Source organism: Hippocampus guttulatus, chromosome 10, assembly GCF_054856545.1.
Source record: "Hippocampus guttulatus isolate MCC_2025c chromosome 10, RoL_Hgut_1.0, whole genome shotgun sequence".
In the NCBI taxonomy this organism is placed as follows: Eukaryota; Metazoa; Chordata; class Actinopteri; order Syngnathiformes; family Syngnathidae; genus Hippocampus; species Hippocampus guttulatus.
This window is the reverse complement of record NC_141270.1, coordinates 7,428,810-7,450,494: the sequence shown is the minus strand read 5'-3', so window position 1 is coordinate 7,450,494 and position 21,685 is coordinate 7,428,810. Positions and strand designations below refer to the sequence as shown.

Genomic DNA, 21,685 nt, shown 5'->3' with positions numbered 1-21,685 from the left:
TTTGTCAGCCATGCATTTAAAATCTGCATTAGAATGTTTCTTGAAATGTTTTGTATGACATGGTGACTTCTTGTATTGTGAAAATGTTCCTCAAAACTTTATTTAACCAAGTAATCTACATATTCCGTTAAACGATTACGTATTACGTGAGAGACGTACCAAATGAGAGAAAAATACAAATAAAAAAATTAATTTGTATAAATATATTAAATCTTCGATATTTAGTGAATACATCAAGTATACTGTCATTTTTTTATTTTGATACAAGACTGTTCAAATCGTGAGTTAGCAAACAGGCTAGCACGATGACGTACTTCCGGTTAAATGTCAAACTTGCGTCGTACTTTACAGCTGACGGGACAGGCGGACGTTGGCACCATAAATTGGTCGGAACAAGGTAGTTATTGATTAACTTTCTCTGGCTAGCTCGAGTTTGCATAATCGTGTTAGTTTCTACGACCAGACTCGAACTTCGTTGTTTCTTTCTGGACTTTTCTGCTCGTTTGTTTACTTAAAATGTTGTTATTGTTTACTTTAGGGCGGTGAAACGTATGTTTCCCTCTTGCGATTTTCTAAAACCGGCTGTCCTCACTGAATAACAATAGCAAACTGCTTATTTTGATCTCATTGTATATAACTTGTCCGTGCACATACAAAAAAAATCCAACACGAAAGCCTTTAATTAAGAAAATAAGAACATGGCTACGGTTAATCGTAATATGGTCGTCCGTTGACGATAAACTATGTGGAATTTGAAGCGAAACTGGTTCGTTTAGTGACATTTTCCTCAAAGCAGGCCTCATATGCAATGGATTAAGCCACAGAGTTGCATACAGCGTGACAGGTGTATGAGTGTGTGACAAAAAACCTTCTGGATATCAAGTGTCCTTGCTACAACTTGTCATAATAAAAATAGTCCGGAGATGATCAGCGGGTGTCTGTCTGAGAAGGCAAACTAACGAAGTTTTTTATTTTATTTCTCTCAAGGAAGCTGTGATTATTAAGTCTACTGAACACAACTTTATTTATAGAGCATTTTACCAACAGTTAGTTCTAATAAAGTGCTGTCTGTACAGGAAACATATGACAATAAACTAATACTATTACTACGAATAATAATAATTAAAAGGAAAGGCGTCTTTTTTCTTTCCGCTCTTCTTTCTTACAGTTTACGCATACCAGCAGTATTATAAGGCTCAAGAAAAAAAGCGGCCTACTTGGAGATTTTGCAGTACGGTCAGCAATACTTCAGTAATTCTAGCTCATTTTTTTTAATGTTCTGTGATTAATTTATGCTTATCTCCACTACAGACAATCCAGCACAATGTCTTTTATTTTCGACTGGCTCTACAGAGGCTTCAGTGGTGTCCTGCAATTGTTAGGTATTGTGAAAAATGAGTAACATGTTTAAAAAAAAATCATTCTATACAGTGGAACTTCTAAGGTCATCTTCCGTCCAATTTTTTTCAAATTAAGGGCAGTTTTCCCCATTAGGCAAAATGGAAAGTGAGTCTCTTCACCTCATGACAAAATGAAGCTGACTTTCTGGCGTACATTCTATACTTTTATTGCTTTGGACTTAGTAGATCTATATAACGTGTCGCACAATGTTTAATGTCCTGTTTCGCAGTTATGTTTACTAATTCTCCCCTTGCGCCCCCCCCCCCCCCCTTGCCGTCACCAGAATCAATTACAAAAATCGGGAGGTCAGCATTTCACATTTTCAACGTTTAGCGGTGTTTAAATTTGGAGGTTCCACAGTATCCCTCGTACAAGTTAATGATCATAAAACAGACGATTCCTTACCTAAATACTTTATTATAACTGTGCAGGGCTGTCTAAGAAGTCTGGCAAGTTGGTCTTCCTCGGATTGGACAATGCCGGCAAAACTACACTACTCCACATGCTCAGAGATGACAGGCTGGGCCAGCATGTACCCACACTGCACCCAAGTATCTATCAATCTATCTATCTATCTGTCCATCAATCCATCCACTCACCCACTTATCTATCAATCATTACATCCATCCATCATTCAACACAGCCAACATCCGCCCGTCTTTCCATCATTCATCCTTCACCCCTTGATCTTTTCATCCATCCGTTTGTATATATAATCTATCCACCGAACTATTCTCATCTATCATCCATCCGTCCTTACTGTACAGTATATCAATCAATTCATCATGTCTGTCCTCAGCATCTGAGGAGCTGACCATCGCTGGAATGACTTTTACCACATTTGACCTGGGCGGTCACACGCAAGGTAAGGAAAAGAGGGATAATGTTTGGTCATGCATCTTTAATAATAAATGTTTTGTTTTTTTAATTGGTTCTAGCACGACGCATCTGGAAAAACTACCTCCCAGCCATAAACGGTATTGTCTACATGGTGGACTGTGCTGATCGTGAGCGACTACCTGAGGCTAAAGTGGAGTTGGATGTGCGTTTGAACCTTACCTTTTGTCACACATTCATAGTCATATATAAATGGGACTCTTCTTCTTTGTTCAGGCGCTTTTGACAGATGACACCATCTCAAACGTGCCGGTTCTCATCCTTGGAAACAAAATCGATCGTCCGGAGGCCATCAGTGAGGATGCGCTCCGAGGGATGTTTGGTCTCCATGGACACACGACTGGAAAGGTGAGCAACACATGCCATGAACCTCGATAAAAGATTTTTTTTTCCTTTTTACTTTACCTTTATTTATTTAAAGTAAATATGCCACTCTGGCCGCAGGCTAGCATCAACATGTATTTAACAGCATTTATCAATTAATACAACATTTATTTTTTTTCTTTTCTCCTGAAGCCCCATCTTCTCGTCCGATACTTTTTTTTTTAGTTCAGCCTTTTTTCCTTTTTTTTTACATGCCACACATACAAATGGCATTGATATAGAAGATGACTTTACTGCCTTTGTAAAAGTGGCTTATGTTTCTTTTTTTTAGGGCAAAGTGTCACTGAAGGAGCTTAATTTGAGGCCAATGGAGATTTTCATGTGCAGCGTGCTGAAGAGACAAGGATATGGAGAAGGATTTCGCTGGCTGTCCCAATACATTGACTAATTTAATGCTAATTAATCCAAAATATGAGTGCTGATTTACAAAACAACACCACCTGTAATCTGGGAAATATTTTATTTACATACCCTCAGAATTTTGACCATGTCAACTGGGAATGTGGGCAATATTCTTTGCTAGAAAAACATCATACCACAGAAAGTCAAAGACGACTTTGTGAGTGTAGCCAAGGGTCTTCATGCTGTGTAATTTTTACCTTTGGGTGCCATAGAGAAAGTGTCATCAACGGCGAGTCAGCTTCTGACCCGCTGCTTATTTTTAGCGGCTGGTGTTGACTTACAGCAAAGGTCGGTTTGTTTAAAGTTTTGCGGACTGTCTAAAGACACACATTGGTGCCATTGAAGCACATGTTGAATTGTGTATCCAATCGCTCACCTGAAATGGATGGGACTTTTTTTTTTTGATGGGGGGGGGCGGTATTTTTGAAAACAGGGTTTACCACTAAAGGTGCAAAGTGCTTTAATTTACTTTTTTTTTTTTTTGCTCTGAGATTCACTATGACAGTGCAATTTTATATAGTTGAAGTATACTGTATGATAAAGGTTGCGTGGATAATTGCTATGACAAGACTGGAGTACTTTGTGATTAGTAGCTGCTCACCACATACAGCAATATTATGAGAGTAGTCCCAAGGTGGTGCTTGAAATCAGGGTATAAAAATATATACGTGCGAAAGGATTGGTTGATGTGTGTTTAAATATTATTTGTACATGAATAATTATTTATATATTTACATAATGGAAGCCAAGTTGACTCTATAGAGGTTACGAAAGATGGATCAAATTTTTATTGGAGCTGGGTCAGAATAAATTCTTTCTACAAACGTCTTGCTTCTTTTTTATTAATATCTGAAACATTTTTAGGGAAAATCTACAATCTACAAAAAATATACAATTGTATATGTCCCGAGGCAACATTCACATCATTATTATATTGTATGTTGTTGTGAAAAAAAAATATATGTCAGAAATCTATGTCGGCCCAGTTAAACCCTTCCAGCCTATTATTCTATATTCTAATATCCATTTAACCCTTATATTATGTTAAGGGTCAATTTGACCCGTTTCAGTTTTTGCGGTGACCAAAGCACTGGATATCCTTTCTTTTTCTTCATGAAATTTAGTGACTTTTCCTCATCTAGGGTCATGAACTGATGTGTAAAATCTGGACACTCTGATGTGTAGTGGGATGTCTGTGCACAGTTTGAATACAAATATGATGTTGGGGGTCATTTTGACCCAGACACTTTAATGTGGGCAAGCAGCTTTTCAGATCCAAAAGAAACATGTCTAATTGATGAACAGTACTTTGTTTTGACTGCTCAGTGACTGCCAGATACCCAGCCAGGTATGTGTAGAGCAGGAACTTTCTCTCATTTGACTCGTCACTCTTCTCGTGTCATTTCTTTGACCAACATACCAAAAATGAGCTCCAGAAAATTTACAGCTGAATAAGCTTCATCACAGAGTTTGAACTGGGATAGTGATGCAGAGGAAGGCATTTCAGAGACAGAGGATCTTTCTGGCACGTATGGCATCAAAATATGGGCAGCCTGTGATGCAATATCTAGTTTTGCATGGAATATGCAAGTGCATACTGGAAAGCTACCTGGAGGAGCATCTGAGAAGATTCAGATGATATGTGTGGTGCTGAGGATGAGTGAAGGACTGCAAAGTCATAACTTCTTTACAATATTACGGCCTTGGAGATGAAGTTCAGGAGAGAAAGCTGACTATGTTGGCAACAGTCAGAAGAAATAAGACAGAAATTCCCGGTGAAATTCTGAAGATGCAGGGCAGACCTCTGCATTCCTCAGTATTTGTTTTCACTGAGAAAGCAGCAGTTGTTTCATACTGCCCAAAGAAAAACAAAAATGTTCTTGTAATGAGCACAATGCACACAGATGCATCTCTGAGCACAAGAGAAGACATGAAGCCACAAATGATCCTGGATTACAACTCAACCAAAAGGGGATTTGACAATCTGACAGCACACATACAACTGCCAGTGCAATACTTTGTAGATAAAACACTGAAAATCTCAGAAAAGTTAAATAAAAAAAAGAAGCGTGACATGGAAAAACTTTAACTAAACAGTTCTTAAATATACATTTGGGATTAAAAAAATGTTGTCTATCTCTTATCTGAATGTTTACATCATCTTAAACAAAGTTGTTACTGGTGTAACCTGTTTTTTGACTATTTTGTGTGGATTTTTACAGTGACCCAAAATGACCCACAACATAATCAATGTGATTTTTCTTCAACATAATATGAGGGTTAAATTATTTACTCAGCCCCACTATGAATTCTCTCTCTCCTTTAGCCCTGGGAGGAAAAAACTCCGAGCTATGATGGATGGATCGATGGTTCGTTCCAGCCAATCACAACAACGGGTAACCATCGTCCTTCCCACGAGCCATTCAGTGAATTATATTTTCACACCAAACTGCATTGGAATCTAGCATTAATGTATTATATTATTAAAAAAATATATATACAATTTAAAATACGACAGAGAGGTATTCGTCACGATTATTTAACAAATTACAAATGTAGTGAAGAAAACGCACTGGAAACCCCGCCTTCTCAATGCTCATTGACTCTTTCTAGCCAATCACAATAGCAAGTCAGAGTCGTCACCTCTCGCGAGTCAATGAGACGAGACCAGGAAGTTCACGAGTACCGAAGTAACAGAACCACTTTTTTTTAAACTTTCGGGTTCAAATTGGTCATGACGAGTCTGTTTAACCATTTTAGTATGATGGTTGCGTCGCCTCTGTGTGAGGATTTTTAAACGTTACATTTCAACGTGTCTTCTAGTGGTTAAACATTGTTAAACGTCAGCATGGGCAAAGTTCATCTGCTCGTCTAACACCATGGAAGTAGAAGACGTGGAGAGGTGCTGCTGTGTTGTTACCTTGAATGAAGCATTTTCTGCTCCCTCGCCCGTAAGCTTTAGCGCCGTTGTCATCCATCCCACCACCGGAGTGGTGATATCCACCGGACTGCCGTTTTTTCGTTTCATTATAGACAAAAAGTCCTCTTATGCCAGCGAACGTCGCTTCCTGTTACGTCACAACTTCCGCGACCACCTTAAAATCGGCATCAGCTTTCCTTCCCGGAGTCATGTGGAGGCCAGTGCATGTGGAGTGAGTGAAGTTGGCCCACCCAGCACAAGACACAGGACAGATGAGCAAGGAGCTGAGTTGCTGATGCTGGTCAACTGTGTGGAGTTCAAAAAGACTTTCCAGACACTTTTCCATAAGGCTGACCAGTGGCGTTTCCATGGCGATGATGATGACGACCTTTTTCGAGATGCTGACTGCCTCAGTTGGTTCGCTATACTCAAGGCAGACAAGCCACATCCAGGTACCGTCTCCTGGCAAAGGAGCACGTGTCTTCAGAAAGGCTCCCCTGTCATCGCCTGCGGCTCGCCGTTTGGTTCCCTCTGCTCTGACCTCTTCAATGGCACTGTAAGCAAGGGCATCATCAGCAACTTGGCGGGCGAGGACAACGCCATCATCCTCACAGATGCCCGCTGCTTGCCAGGCACAGAAGGCGGTGGCTTGTACACGATGGAAAATGACTCCCTGCACCTGGTCGGAGTGATAGTGTCACCATTTGGCTGGAAGGCCAACGAGTGGATTGGATTCACGCTTGTTTGTTCCTTCCACTCAATCCTCCGGAACATTGTTCGATGTGGCGACATTCAGGATCTGCTCCATGATGTCTGGCTTCACCCCGCAGAGGTGTTTACGACCCGAAAGGCCAATGCAGGTCCATATCTGAACGTGTGTTTTGTGGACAGCGGGCAACACTGGGGATCGGGGGTACTTGTCACCCCTGAACTTATTCTAACCTGCCGACATGTCGTCAACGGGAAGTCCACAGTCGCCCTCAAGTTTCACCACAGAGCCAGGTGCACGGTATAAAGGGGGAACCGTACCGCGAAAGGCCATTGCTATTTTACACTTATCAAAACGTTTAGACTGTAATTGCTTTCATTAGTACAGTGTTCTCTGTATACTTGTCACTTGCAAATTCACTTATTCGCATATCTTTTTCCGAACTTGTCCTTTTTTTTCTGGTGAATGTTTTTATGCATCACAGAGTCCTCGATACTTTTGGCGACGTCCTGTTCTCCACTAAGGCATCATCGCCCTATGACGTCGCTGTGGTGCGGTCCAGAGAATCCATTTTTGACGTCGTCATTCCACAAATGGCTCACGAGTTCAACACAGGTTTGTTAGTGTATCACTAGCTTCATGTTGAGGGTGTCACACATAGCAACCTTTGCAGCAACATGGAGTTATTGTTCATGTGAACCTGGTAAAGGACATCAACATTTGCCTCATAACTCATATTGTATTTTTATCAATACAGTGAACCCCTAATCTTTACAGGGGATCTGTTCCAGACCGATCCACGATTGTGTAATGTAGAGAGACCAAAACATACTTGAAACACATTTGTACTTACACTTTTTAAACCTATTGCAAACCTATTTCAACCACTCCCAAAAATCACAAGTATAAAATATATGGAAAGTGCTGTACATATTGTAATGTCTTCATATGAACGTGCCTCGTGGGGCGGTGTGGCATGATGCCAGTCTGCGATATGCTCTGTGAAAAGTTATATATATCTATAGCGGGGGCACAAACAATGAACTCTGATATAGTGGCAGGCCACTGTATTTCAATTGAATAAAATGTTGAAAATGTGATTTCTTGTTATGGTGCATTTTGTGCCCAGGTGGTAGAGAGACCCTGTAAAATGAAAAAAATAATTTTGCCATCTCCACCCGCAGGTGAATCTGTGTTGGTGGTGGGCTACGGTGGGCTTGGTCGCTGGTGCGGCCCGTCGTTGACTTGCGGTGTCCTTTCCAAAGCCATCAGTCATCACAACCGTACCGTCATGCTTCAGACCACCTGTGCAGTTCAGGCAGGGACCAGTGGGGGCGCTGTCATACGAGCATCCACGGGAGAGCTTCTTGGTAATAAGCCTGCTATAAGAAAACTGAGACATACCTGTACACTCTTTACTTAAATAGAAGTACAGATACCTGTTTAAAAAGGACTAGTAAAAGTACAAGTAGGGCCGGGCAATTATCCGAAATCAAATTGGGATTTCAATTTAGCCTTTACAGCTGTTGAAAACATGAATTGAAGCAAAACATTTAATATGTTGAACTGCATTGTGTTTCCTAGCTCTCAACGTTGTGAAACGTCCTTGAATGCACCATGTTGCTCGTGCTATTTTGGAGAGGAGAGTAGATAGTACAGATTGGGAGTGAACTCTGTCCGGAATGGTGAAAATCCACCAATGACTGATGCTCGCTGTAACTGAAAAATATACTAAATTACAATAATTTGCACTTTTTAACATTTTTTTATGAAGTGACAAAACAATGATTGAAAATACAGTTTGAGCACGGCTTATCGTTGCAGGCATCGTATCCAGCAACACGAGGGACTTGGCCTCCAAAGTGACCTACCCTCACCTTAACTTCTGCATCCCAGTGAGCATGCTGCACAGACCTCTTCTTCACTTAAGTCGGCTTGGGGACGTGAGGATGTTTGATGTGCTGGATGTTGCAGAAGAACAAGTGAAAAGAGTGTGGAGGCTACAAGGTACACCAAGCAAATTGTAAATTGTGTCTCTGTATCATACGAATACTGGAACCGGCCTGTTTGGCACAATTTATTAAATATAAATTACATTCATCAGCAGAGAACACTTTGAACACTTCCAAATGATGCAAAACATTCAGATTTATGGGGAATTGCCTTTCAATTCATGCTCATACTGCTATGTTATAAAACAAGAAGTTGCTCAATCAGTGCAACCCCTTAGCGCCACCCCTGGTTGTCATTCTTACGAATGCCCATTGGGCCCCATAGTACACATGGGCGGGGAGAGCAGTGCCTCACAAAACGGAATAATTTCAACTCAAGTGTTATAAGTGCATGTGCGCTGTAATCCTTTTACCTTTACAAAAAAGTATTTCTTTTCAAACATTGCGTGTACAGATCAGGAAATGAAAAATAAAAGCTACTCGTGAACCAGCATATGTTACATTTTGCACTGTTATCATGGTAACAATTTTTTTTTCAATTTAGTTGACAGTCATGTCACCGTAGCTGATAAATACTGTAAGTGTTGGGGAACTTGTTTGCTCAACCATATGTTTGGATTTTCTCTGTCGTTCCTTTTTCGCCGAGCCGGAAATATGTCAGCATATTAAAGCGCCCAAGTAATAATTGGCTGACAGGTTGCACAGAATGATTGGTCCCGTTGGGTAACAGACACTGAGACATCTGCTAGAGGGGATCGCCCGCTCCCAGCACAACACATTTGGAAGTTCTTGCCTACGAAGGATCCGTGCGGCACATATAACTCAGGCTTCAAGATTTAACGTCAGCAGACACATTGAATAGGGATGTGACATGAGCGTCAAGTTTCACGTCAATGCTTTGCATCTCCAGTGGTGACTCATTTGTTATCTATAAGAACCCCCTCCCAAAAAAATATATATATACAGTATATATATATATATATATATATATATATATTTTAAAAGATGTTAGAAAACACAATGATGACAGTTGTGCGTGGACTCATTCATTACCAAAAAAAAAAAATCTCAATAGTTCAGACTATGACTGCTTGGATAAAATATTACTTTGTAATATTTGAAGTAAAAAGTTTTAATCAAACCCAAAACTAAAATGTGATATTGTGAGAAAAGCTTTCATTTTAAAATTTGTTGGAATATTATTATATAATATTGGAATAATTTAAATCATTGAGTTGTAAAAAAAAACATTTTATAAGTGTTGCAATATGAGGGAAAAAAGTCATTTTATGAAAATGAAGCTGTAAATTATGAGAAACCTCACAAGGTTGCAATATTATGAGAAAGAAGTCATGATCGGAGGAAATTGGAAAATATTTTTTTCTTTTCACTTTGTCACTCATTGCTACTAGCAGCAGGAAGCGAACACGTAAACCACACAAAATATTCAGACCAAGACTCCAATGTACGGTGGCCAGCTGGGGCCACACACACTCACGTTTATTGAATGTTTATCATTTCCTTTTTTAATAAACACAACAACGGACCGACACGACGATACAATGTACACTTGTCGCCGAAGAAAAGAGGAGCCCTCGGCGGCGACCTCTCTTCTGGTACACAATGTGACTTGACGTTATTTACAAGCTGCGGAGTGACGCACTAGGAATGAGACAGCACTACTGTCACATTGGAGCTGAAGCGCAATGAGATGAGGACGGTAAAGTCAATGTCCTCTCTATAGTTGCCACTTAAAAAAAAAATAAAAACAAGACAAAATGTTTCTACTCTAATGAAAGCAACAAGAAATGGTCGGCCATTTTAAACTACCGGAAAGCTGCTCAAAATCTTCTAGAAATCAAACATACGTACAAGAGAATAGAACGAAGATTCACAAATATGAGGGACAAGCTTTATGACTGCACACCCCACGATTACTGCTAGTGATATGTTCCCCTTTCAACATCCACCCTGGGCGTCTCCTCCGTTGTTTGTGTGTTTTTGGAACCTGGAGATGGCGTTGGAAAAAGAGAGGCGGCAAGGACAAACGCTCGACCTTTTACCAGATGTAGCCCTCGTCATCCGCCTCTCCCGCCTCGCTCTCTTCTTCCTCGGCCTCCTCGGCGGTCTCCTCGCCGCCTTTCTCTTCCTCGTCCTCCCAGCCCACGCTGCTACCAAAGTCGCCCGAATACGCGGCTTCTTCGTCTACGTATATTGGGGTCAAACAAAAAGAAGAAGCAATCAGGATTGTTGTACAGAAGTCCTTTGTTTTGTTTTGTTTTGTTTTGGGGGGGGGGGGGTAATTTGAGCAGTGAGTTGAGAGGTGAGTTTCAGATGCACTATATGGCCACTACATGGCGACAGCGAACTTCACAACATCCGATCACCATCGGCACACATCTCAGAAACGGATGATGTCCATTGATTGAGAACTTGAAATGATAGAAAACCGTGAGGAATTTATTTATTTTGATGCTGAAAGTTGTGCGTAAAATGGGCAATGAACGCTAAATAAGATTACGTTTGCAGTACCACAATACCATACAGTATTGAGCATTTGATGCATTCGGCACACCTACGCATTCTCATCAGGCCCAAGAGCCGTTTGAAAAAGTCTGCCCTTGTAAATAAAATGTTCTGAGAAGGATTCATGTCACAATGGTAATTAGTGTGATTATAGGCTGTATTGTCTCCACGTTTTTTTTGACTGTAATGTAATTATTCCTCCTTTGTATATTCTTTTGTGTTCTGGGAGAAGTGAATCAAAGTCATACTGTACAGCACGTACAGTTGATGCTATACAAAAGTTCGAAATGTTGTTAGGTCTTAGTTTGTGTGCGAAAACAAACATTTGGGGAGCGGGGGGGGATTAAATTTGTGTTTAGCCTTAAAAAGGTAATCACGCAACAACGGGGATTAGTGGTACATAAAAAGGATTTTTTAAAAATAATTCAAAAGGTACCCTGCCTCTCAAGCACAATATGAAATAGATGCGTAATAAAACAATATGACATTATATATTTCTTGAAAGATCATAATTTTGTGAACATTATCTTTAAACGCAGATTTAATTTTTTTTTAATCTTGCATTTGTATGAGATCTTATTAGATTGTGCCAGTAAGTGAGAGAATGTGTATGTATATTATATTTTAGCATTACATCTGCAGCATTGTCCTTCAGTTCACTTTGAACAAGTGCACACTTTCCTAATGAGAAGTAGTGGAATGGAAGCAGAAACAGTGGTGAAATAAGGATAGGAGTTTGACTTTGTGCTGATTTAAGAGTTATTTCCTAAGCCCCCGACGCAGGAACAGTTCTTATCGGGAGAAGGTTCTGTCTGAGCAGCCCTCATTTATCTTGAAAAGACTTTTCTCGCAGTAACAAAACACGCTTTGGAATGCAAATGACCGCCCGACGCATGAATGTGCTCTTTGCAGCGAGGGGAAAGTCACTTGACATAAAAGATACCTTGTGTTGGCTGGACTGCAGGGAGGGGGTTAATCCAAAGGGATGCGAAGGCAATGGGGTTGGGGGCGGTGGGGGGGGGGGCTCAAATGAGTGGATTTTTTGCGGGGGGAGGAACTCACCGCAATCTGGCTTTCCACGAATCCTTGACCCAGCTACTTCGCCGCCGTACTGGTCCACACACCAGCATTCTCCCCTGTCACACTGCAGCTTCCTGTAGAAGCCGTCTTCATCACAGTTTGGGATGAAGCGACCTGGCAAATGTTCACACACACACACACACACAAAACACACACGCGCGCGCACACACGGGTGAGCAGAGAATAGGCTTGCATCAGGCTTCACTGCACTTGACTCCCAGTATAAGGCATGCAGCATATGTTGCAACCAGTTCCATAACCTATGAATATCAATTTTGTTGACAGAATATGGTGGTGATGAATATGTAAAATCAGCATGGTGGAGCATATTTGGAAGATGTGTGCGCGTGTGTGTGTGTGTGTGTGTGTGTGTGTGTGTGTGTGTGTGTGTGTGTGTGTGTGTGTGTGTGTGTGTGTGTGTGTGCCTGCCTGCCTTGAAAATTTAACACGCACAAGTCCAGCTCAATATCCGCTACAAAAAGTATTTGGACCATGGATTTTCACCAGATGGAGAAAGTGTAACTTATGAAAGCTTGAAAGTTACAGTGTTAGACAGCCCAAGCTCCACAAGCCATATTCACTTAGCTCATTCAATCATATTTTCGTGTAGCCAGGCCCTACACTGGTGCGGTGACGCAGCGTTTCAACACACGGAAAGGTTAGCCTTTTTAGTTGAAAATAACTTGCATTAAACTCCTGGATCCCGCACCGTACCCTGGTCAATGGCAGAACAAAAGATGTTTGTTCTGATTGGTCCTATTTTAAATCAATTTGCATTGCTACTGGCCTCATCCTAGCTAGCACCAAGCTAGTTCGTCTCTCAGGTCTGGCATCCAAGTTTGCAAATTTAATTATGTTTGTTGCTAGCACGGCATTAGCCCGCCAACAGCGAGGTGTTAGCCGGCCAAATGTTCCCGTTCAAATGTTCCCATTGCTAGGATTCCATTACCCTTAGCCAGCCAACCGTGAGGCATTAGCCGGCCAAATATTCCCATAGCTACTGTTATGTGCACTCCCTACGTAGCTTCGGCAGACGTAGAGAGATGGGATGTGCCATCCAAACATTCCTCTCTGAGGACAATATGCAATGACATGTTCTAGCTCGAATGGATAATTTTCGATTTGGCATTTGTTTCTAACAGCTAACGGCCGATTTTTCAAAAATTGATGCAGCACTTAAGCTTGAACATACCTCAGCTTGACAGGCAAAGCCTCTCACACTTGGACTGGAAATTTCTCACACAAGTTCACATAAACATGTTTATTGCTGCCATTTCTTATAGGGGGGATTCTAGCACAGTGATACTGAATCTGCATGACCAAAGAACGATGATATCAATTACATTTTGGAACATAATAATTTTCATCAATATGTGTGGGATACAAATCAGATGGCACAAAATAAAAGCATCCCTGCAGTATTTCAAAGGCGCATCTGAAAGTCAGCCTGGCGCTGCGCCCTCGGTGTCCTTGCACAGTCCTGACTCAGAGCCCAGTCAGCCAGCCAAAATCTGCAGTGCGCACGAGTCCAAATATGCACACACTCATTTACCCACTTAGACACATATTTACACACACACACACTTTGGCCCGTTTTTCCTTGTCGTCTGTCTGTATCAAATTCTAATCCATAAACCCGATCATGATCAAATCCCCGCCTCCTGTTCGGGATTCAAATCCTGATCCAATTAAGACGACTCCAAAAAGGATTCACAAATTCTTACGAGACTACCTACCAAACTTTCTTTTGCCGCCATCTAAGACTTGGATCCTCTCCAGCTCGGCCAGGCAGGGTGGCTCTGAAGGGGGTAAACATTGTGAAATTTGCATGAAAAATTTGACTTTCATTTCATGCATGTGAGGAGCATAAATCAAATTTTGCCCCAGTGTGTGGAAGTGAATTCAGTAAACCTGCTGTGAGCTGTGAGCTGGCACAGTATGGTTTTCAGTACATCGATGGGTTGAAGGCATTTTTGGCAGTCGCTCCAAATGGCGCTTTTGCTCCCACAGTTTTTTTGTAGTTGTTGTTCGTTTGTTTTTGTTCTTAATCAGCCTTGCGGCAATCTTCCTTTGCGTGTTCTGTCACATTTTGCTCTCAAATGCCGGGAAGTTTGGGACCTAGAATTTGCTCGGCTCATTGTGTATATCGGAGAGCTGAGGGAGAACGAGGCTGTCAACAAGCAGCAGCAGCAATGTTCTCCTTGCCTGGCGGTAGCCATTTCAACCCTCCGGGGAACAGTAGGAAGAGATATCGGGAGGAGATAAATGGCGACAGACACGAGGAAACTACATACTAAAGAGGCGACCCTCATTTCTCTCTTTCTGTCCCGAGGGCGGCCTTGATGTTAGAAAGCATGGCAGTTGCGGTGACGGATGAACACGTTCCACTCACTCTCTCTCCAGAAGCACAGGCACCACTCGGCCGTGGACACCTTGCCGTCCTTGTAGGAGTCACATGAGTTAAAGAAGGGACGGATGCAGATCTCGTACTTGTCCAGGTTGATGGCGGCCAGCTCGGCCTGATCCAGGTACAGGTCGCCGTTGGTGTCCAGCTTGGAGAACATCCAACCTACCGAGTCCTTACAGCTGGCCACCAGGCTCCTGTCCAACACTGAGCATACGAAGAAAAACACATTTTGTGTGTGTGTGAGGCAGCCAGACCAATTGTAAATTTAAAAAAAAACAGTTGAAAAATTAAGATTTCTAGGGCTTTCAATCTTTCTCTTTTTCAATTTGGTGGCAATCATGAGCGTAACCTAAAAATATTGGCTTGGTTACACCTTCGGGAATTTTCTTTTGAAAATTCAGCCCCCAAAACCGGCGTAACTTGATTGACATGTCTATCATGGGTATACCCAATGAAAAAAAAATCTAAAGAAACCCCATCTAAAGACCCAGAAAATGTATTTATGCATGCAAATACTTTTTTTCCCTACTTTCTTCCTTCCAAATTTTGCTGCCGTCGATTGCAAATTTCTCCATTGTGAGACAAATAAACGTTTTAATGAAAAACAAATGGAGTTAGCTCACTCAAGTTCTGTCAAGTGGATAAATTGTTACCATGCCTACAAATAATAACAAAGGGGAAAAAAAAACAATTTTAATAGCGTCTTAGCAATGCATGCCCAGACCCAAAACAACAGTAACAGGAGTAGTCGTAGTAGAAGTAGTTTCTCCAACCTGATGCAGCGTTGGCTGCGGTGTTTTTGGTCCCGGGCTTGCTGTTATTGTTCTGCTTGGCATTATTCTGAAGGAGCTGAAACCAGTCCCGAAGACGCTCACCAAGATCAGCCAAATCTTGCCCGGTGCAACTCTCTGCGGGGAGATCCATCTTTGGAACAACTTTTCACGCTCATGTTTACATTGAACACACATGCGCATCTTACCGCGTTTACCCTCCTGCTTGGCGGCGGGAGCGGGCGTCGAACACGGACAGAGACCCGAGCACTTAGGGGTCAGCTCTTTCCCCGTGAGACACGCCTGCTGCTCCAGCTTGCACTGCGACACAAACACACACATTAACACGCGCGCTCAGTTGCAATAAGGACACGTGAAGGTGAAGTCAAATGAGTTATTGCAGGGACACGGATCAAATATTCATGAGGGAGAGCCACTATATGCCTTCGTTCCTGTGCGAGACTTGCACAAGGTCAGCAGTGGCGATGTAAAAGACAAAGTATAAATCAATACAAAAAAACCCACCCCCCTCTAGCCCATATTGGTCCTTCTACTTCTATACTGTTAGTCCCCCTATCTTGACAATGTCCCCACAGTGTCATGAGGACAATGTATGCCGACAGTGTCTTTTAGACATTTAAGGACTACAACGGGAGTGTCAGTCTCATTTTTTGCGCGGGCCATATTGTAGTTATGGTTCCCTCTGACGGCCGTTATGACTCGTTGCTGTCAGGCAGAATTCTTGCAACGTCAGTACTTTTCAGGAAATAAAAATGCCATCTTGGTTGAGCTACCAAATACCACAACACGCTGAAATGAAGCTGCATAGTTTTACCTTTGTGGCTGATTGGTTCCTTCTGCACCACACCGTTATAGTGATTCATTTTGGTTTTTTTTTGTTTTTTACAGAAACAAACTTATAAAGCCAAAGCTGGACTTTTTGGCTAGGACAGGACAGATATCGGGGAAAAATGCAATGTCATTTTGGTGAAATTATGTTCTGCTGTTAATATGTTTATTTCCTCCAAATGTTGGTGGCTGCCGTGTCAAAGTGATACATAGAAATGATGAATGATGAATCATTTGCTCTATTTTGGTTACTTTATTGATCTGCATGATGGGCAAAATATTAGAAAAACCATTCCAAACTTCACCACCCCGAAAACCATTATTTATTACCTGTAAAGCTTTTTAAATGCAGATATTTATTATTATTATTTTTTTAAATAGCTCTTATATTGGAATGTGCAAACATCCCTAATGAAGAGTCCAGTGAAAATAACATGGCCACGCTATTTTTTTTTTTTGATAGTTCCAATGCCAATTCATTGTGCATAAGATACATTAAAAATGATTACATAGAATCTTGTTTGGATGAGGAATCCAAAAAAGAAAACAGTATTTAGAATTCACAACATCATGACTGATCCTGGAAATCACCAATCAATGTCACGATTGTGTGTGTGTGTATGTGTGTGTGTGTGTGGTGGAGGGTGTCACGTGTCAGGGTACCCTTGAGGCGTAGTTGTGTCCGTCAGATCCACACACAGGCCCGGTAGAGGAGATGGGACATGGTTGACAATTGCCATCAGAAGACCTGAGAGCAGGCTGCATGAGTCTGCGAGATAAAAAGCAACACGCACAACTCACTTTCAGATTTGCTGTTACTGTGTAGCCTCTTTTGGACTTCAACTACTCATAATGTTGCACACAACACACATACTCACCTGTGCTCAAGCTTCTTGCGGTTGATGCACACAGCTCTCTGGTAGCCCTGGGCGATACAAACCTTGTGCCTGCTGCACTTAACCTTTTGACAGGGGTCCTTGGTGGTGTCCACGTCTATGAAAACAATAAGATGTTGTTGGTGTTTCTGCTTCGCTCTCATTGTCCTTTATGCGACAAATATATCATTCCATGGACAAAGGTGCTAGGATGTACTGTACATATTAATCAGGGGTTGATGAGGGTTTGGGGAGGAGAGGGTTTCCGCTCGAGCGTGACTGTGCCCCACTCCATAAAGCAAGGCCTATCGAAGGGCAGAGGAGGTGTTTATATAGAACAGCAACATAGCAAAAACATTTACGGCCAATCATTGTATTCTGTTTTTATTTAGGTTTAACATAACATCCCAACGTCACTGGAATTGGGTTTGTACATTATACATGAGAAGATGGCCATGGACATGCAAGTACTCAGTAAGCTGCATCATTTTTTGCAGATGATAAAGAATTTAAGCCTGTGAATATTGTTATATTCACATTGTATCTACATTTTGCTGCACTGTTGAGCAAATACAGTATCCATTGCCTAAAGGTGATAACACCGCACCGTTGATGCTATTTGTTAGCCGATGTACGGTGGTTTGCATTGTGTGTTAGCTTTAAGCTAGCTGACGTCCCTTTGGCAAAGGTGTGTGTTTTTTTTTAAATACACAACATGTAGCTCTTTGTTACATGCAAGGTTTTCCACTCGGCATCTATTACAAATAGCAGTAAAGAGCTTGAAAACTCTTCTACTGTCTGCCAAATTGCTGCCTGATGTGAATTTCACTGCCATCATGGCAAGCGACAAAAAAAACAGTCTGCCTAGCGATGGCTCGTATTTCAAATAATTTGTCACCAAGGGACAATTTAGAGTGTTCCATTAACCTGCCATGCATGTTTTTGGAATGTGGGAGGCAACCGGAGTACCTGGAGAAATCCCACGCAGGCACGGGCAGAACATGCAAGCTCCACAGAGGAAAGCGTGGAGCTGGAATCGAACCCTGCCCCGCTGCACTGTGAGGCGTGCTAACTCGTCGACACCGTGCCGCCAAGATGAAAACATTAGTAAATAAATCTGTGTCTTCGGTTGCCAACTGCTGTGTCGGGCGCACACAAGCAGCATAAGGTATATCTGCCTGAGCCTCGTGTTAACTTAACAGGCTTCCGCAGATTAAAGCAACGGCGGCCGATGATGATGTTTCCATAGCAACAGGCTCTCTCTCGGCGGTCCTGGGACTCATTTCTGGGTTGACTGTGATTTGTGGCTCAATCTGGTTTGTTTGTGAGAACTCTCGCTCGCTCGCTGTGTAATCATGTCAGCGTGGCCGTCTTCCATCTTATGTCTTCATTTCATGATGACGCGCTCATTGATGAGTCCCGTGCCATCCCACCTATCCTCCACGTTTCTGCTATGCTATTAAACTAACGCGCGAATAGGCAGAAAACCTCCCTTAATAATTGGGTGCTTTGGTACCACCCAATGCAGATTCAAATGAAGTTTATCCATGCGGATTGAGGATAAGAAATTCGAGCACGGGCCGCGTCCCCGTCACGGACCTTCTTATCGTCAGTGCACACTTGAACATGATCACTCTTAATGAGGAGGTAAAGCCTGCACTTGAAAGGATGTGAACGCAATTGTCACACACGCTCAGTCACTTATTCCGATGAAAGTTCCTGGTTACCTAGGTAACTGCCCTTATTCTACCTGACATTTTTAAATGTCATCTGCAGCATCCTCCCGCCGTCTGTGATCTTCCCATCTACAGATATGTGTCTCGGTGTATAACGATGCGACTTAAAAATGTGAAAAGGAGTGGGCAGACATACAGTACTGGTTGAAACAATTTAAACATTCATTTATTTTAGTAGTTAACCCTCTGGGACAGCGGTTACTACAGTGGACAGGTTATGATGTGATCACCAAATGCCCATATCAAAAATAAATTTGATTGTTTCTTATGTAATATTCAAATTTCTCCAGATGGTGAATTTGGGCTGTATTCCTTCCCAACATTACACACACATACACAAACACACAATAGTAATAATAATAATAACAATACGGTCATGAAACATTTAAATCTGTCTGTTGTGAAATTAACCACCGAAATAAACTGACAACATTGAAAATGTATTGAACCGTAATAGTTGTTCACTGAGCTCAAACGTGTCGTCTTTAAAAGTAAATTGAGGACAAAGGTTTATCCAAACCTACCTGTAGGCACACGATATCTATACATTTTTCCAAATCTGTGGAGGACGTACCCTCACTGGCCCACCAAACATTAGCTACACCTGAAGCAAGGCTATTACAGTATAGTCAATGGAAAATAGACTAAAAGTGAAAAAAATGCGTTAAGGAAAATGAACTGAAACTACATGCTACATTTATAAAACTAACTATAGTTATAGTGAAAATGTCCTTTGTTTTCATCTTGGCCAATTCATCTCATACATGAGCTTTTGGGTTCATTTCAAATAGATATATTTTTTTATTTTGCTACTGTTGTACATTCATACAGAAGGACTACTGGTGTAAAAGTTCGTATGTGCATGCCTGCGCTTGTGACTGTGACTATGCGTGTGCGTGATTGTTCTTACAAATCCAAATTACTGTTCTCCCGCAGCGATGAGCAGAGCGATGCAATTCAATCAGAGCAGAGAGCCACTGGCCGCATTGATCAATTGACTAGAGAAAGCCAATGCAAATTAGCCTGACCTCTCACTCACTCACTCAGTGCGCAGGTCACCCCGAGCGGAGACGCCACCGCGGTGCCTGATTCAAATTCTCAACTCTCTCTGTGTGTGTATGTGTGTGTGTGAGTTGTTGACAAAAAGTTTTACACATCCGTCTTCTGTGAGGTCAAGAATACCCGGTGAAGGAAAAATTAGGACTGCTGGCTCTTGCAAGGTCATTGTGCTGTTTTTGTGATTTTCTCATTTTTGTTTTCCTCCATTGGAAAGCGTTGGCTGCCTGTGTGTTTCTGGATCGATTGTTAAAGGGGAAGTCAACCGCAAAATTCTCTTCCCCTTTAAGGTTCTTTTAAAAAAAACCTTTATAAATATTGGCATTTTTATTTCGCTGATCATTTATACCAACTATTATTGTTTGAGGAAAAAACAGTACATAAGCCTAGATTGAGGCTACATTTCTTCAGCAAGCCTCCTCCAACTACATGTCATGTGATTGGAGTGAGCAAAAGCATGGCTACCGCGAATGCATGCTCCGCTATGTGAGGAGAGTTATTAGGTCTAAATAATTAGAGGATCGCAAGTAGCAGCTAGCATTATAAAATGCCATTTTTAATTACGGTCAGTGACCATTCAAGTTACTGTATATCAATAATAGTACCGGTACTGTAGCAGAAGTGGTACAGTCCTCTGAAATTAATGACACATGGATGGATGGATTAAACCAGTCGTCGCTTGTCGCATGTCTTCATTATTGCGCTTGAATTCATCTGATAGACTGTTTCCGAGCCTCTGTGCTGCTGATTTGTTAGCAACAGAGCTCAAATGGCTCTCCACAGTTAACCACCAGCCTCTTCTTTGATTTCAGATTCTCTGATGGACTTAATGTTTTTGTGGGCAATTTTCGTCTCACCAAAGCCTGCGACAGTTGTCGATGACAGTGGCTTCCATTAAATTAAGTCTTAATCACTGTCTCCCGTGTGTCGCATATATTCCCCTCCGTGCTTTTTACTTGTCTGTCCGGCCCTCAACTGCAAAGCATAATTAGTCCTTCATTAGGCCTTCAGACACCGCGCTAATGGACTCATTCATACGACTTCATTTAAGCTGCAAATCAAGCGGCGAGGACATGACTCAGGCTTGTCACAGGCTCAGTTCGTGCTGAGCTGTGAGGCGAGGATGTTCTAGAGTCTTTCCGCATTTGCGGATTCAAAAAGAAAAAACAAACAAACAAAAGAAGAAAAAGAAATAAGAAATAGACAAAAAGCGGCGATGGATTGTAGCAGAGGCAATGTTGAGCATCTCCTTGGGGGAGGTGCATCTGCTCTCGATCTGCTCCGGCACATCAAACAGAATATATCAATCACCCAACCTCTTTTTTTTTTCTGCTGTGAGAGGAAAGAGCGGGTGACCCACACATGCACACACTCCAGGCTGTGGATTACAATCCACAAATGACGTGTGCGTATCTGGTTCAACCGAGGGTCATGGATTCTGCCAGACGATATTCAATGTTGATCGACCTATTCAGATTCATGTTGTAAGAGTGCGTCATGTCACATTTGGATGAAACATCTGTGCGATGCAATAGCCGTCACGGCATAATGTCAATTAGGTGCCTCAGTCGCTCACAGCACGGTCGTTCACCGGAAGAAACAAGCTCGAACAGTCGTCTGGTCCTTGTAGTTCTTTAATTGTGTGTTGCTGAGAAGTGACGTCATCTGGCGGGAGCCAATACAAAAGCACCCAGGCAACAAACTAAAAAAAGCTTTCGGAG

At 41.9% G+C, this 21,685-nt stretch overlaps 3 protein-coding genes across 4 annotated transcripts in view; 2 read left to right on the top strand and 1 right to left on the bottom strand.

Annotated features, from left to right (window-relative positions):
- Positions 1-309: 309 nt before the first annotated feature.
- Positions 310-3,908, top strand: sar1ab (secretion associated, Ras related GTPase 1Ab). Of its 2 annotated transcripts, none has more exons than XM_086122834.1 (8): positions 310-397; positions 1,169-1,231; positions 1,312-1,382; positions 1,833-1,952; positions 2,201-2,266; positions 2,340-2,443; positions 2,515-2,646; positions 2,954-3,908. In XM_086122834.1, the coding sequence occupies exons 3-8, from the start codon at positions 1,325-1,327 to the stop codon at positions 3,068-3,070; spliced, it is 597 nt and encodes a 198-aa protein (XP_085978960.1). In that variant the 5' UTR covers positions 310-397; positions 1,169-1,231; positions 1,312-1,324; the 3' UTR covers positions 3,071-3,908. The 2 variants fall into 2 exon arrangements, with proteins under 2 accessions (XP_085978960.1, XP_085978961.1); XM_086122835.1 differs by having other exon boundaries at positions 1,169-1,236.
- A 1,850-nt stretch (positions 3,909-5,758) lies between these two features.
- On the top strand, positions 5,759-9,350 carry tysnd1 (trypsin like peroxisomal matrix peptidase 1). Its single transcript, XM_086122844.1, has 4 exons — positions 5,759-7,006; positions 7,198-7,328; positions 7,898-8,083; positions 8,538-9,350. The coding sequence occupies exons 1-4, from the start codon at positions 5,964-5,966 to the stop codon at positions 8,738-8,740; spliced, it is 1,563 nt and encodes a 520-aa protein (XP_085978970.1). The 5' UTR covers positions 5,759-5,963; the 3' UTR covers positions 8,741-9,350.
- A 781-nt stretch (positions 9,351-10,131) lies between these two features.
- Positions 10,132-21,685, bottom strand: part of spock2 (SPARC (osteonectin), cwcv and kazal like domains proteoglycan 2) — a 29,718-nt gene continuing 18,164 nt past the window's right edge. Inside the window, exons 3-10 of the mRNA XM_086122550.1 lie at positions 17,176-17,290; positions 16,961-17,066; positions 15,658-15,769; positions 15,452-15,586; positions 14,664-14,882; positions 14,008-14,070; positions 12,254-12,385; positions 10,132-10,870 (exon numbers count right to left, since the gene is read on the bottom strand). Of these exons, the coding sequence (XP_085978676.1) occupies positions 10,725-10,870; positions 12,254-12,385; positions 14,008-14,070; positions 14,664-14,882; positions 15,452-15,586; positions 15,658-15,769; positions 16,961-17,066; positions 17,176-17,290 (1,028 nt within the window). The 3' untranslated portion in view covers positions 10,132-10,724. The remainder of the gene's footprint in view (positions 10,871-12,253; positions 12,386-14,007; positions 14,071-14,663; positions 14,883-15,451; positions 15,587-15,657; positions 15,770-16,960; positions 17,067-17,175; positions 17,291-21,685) is intronic.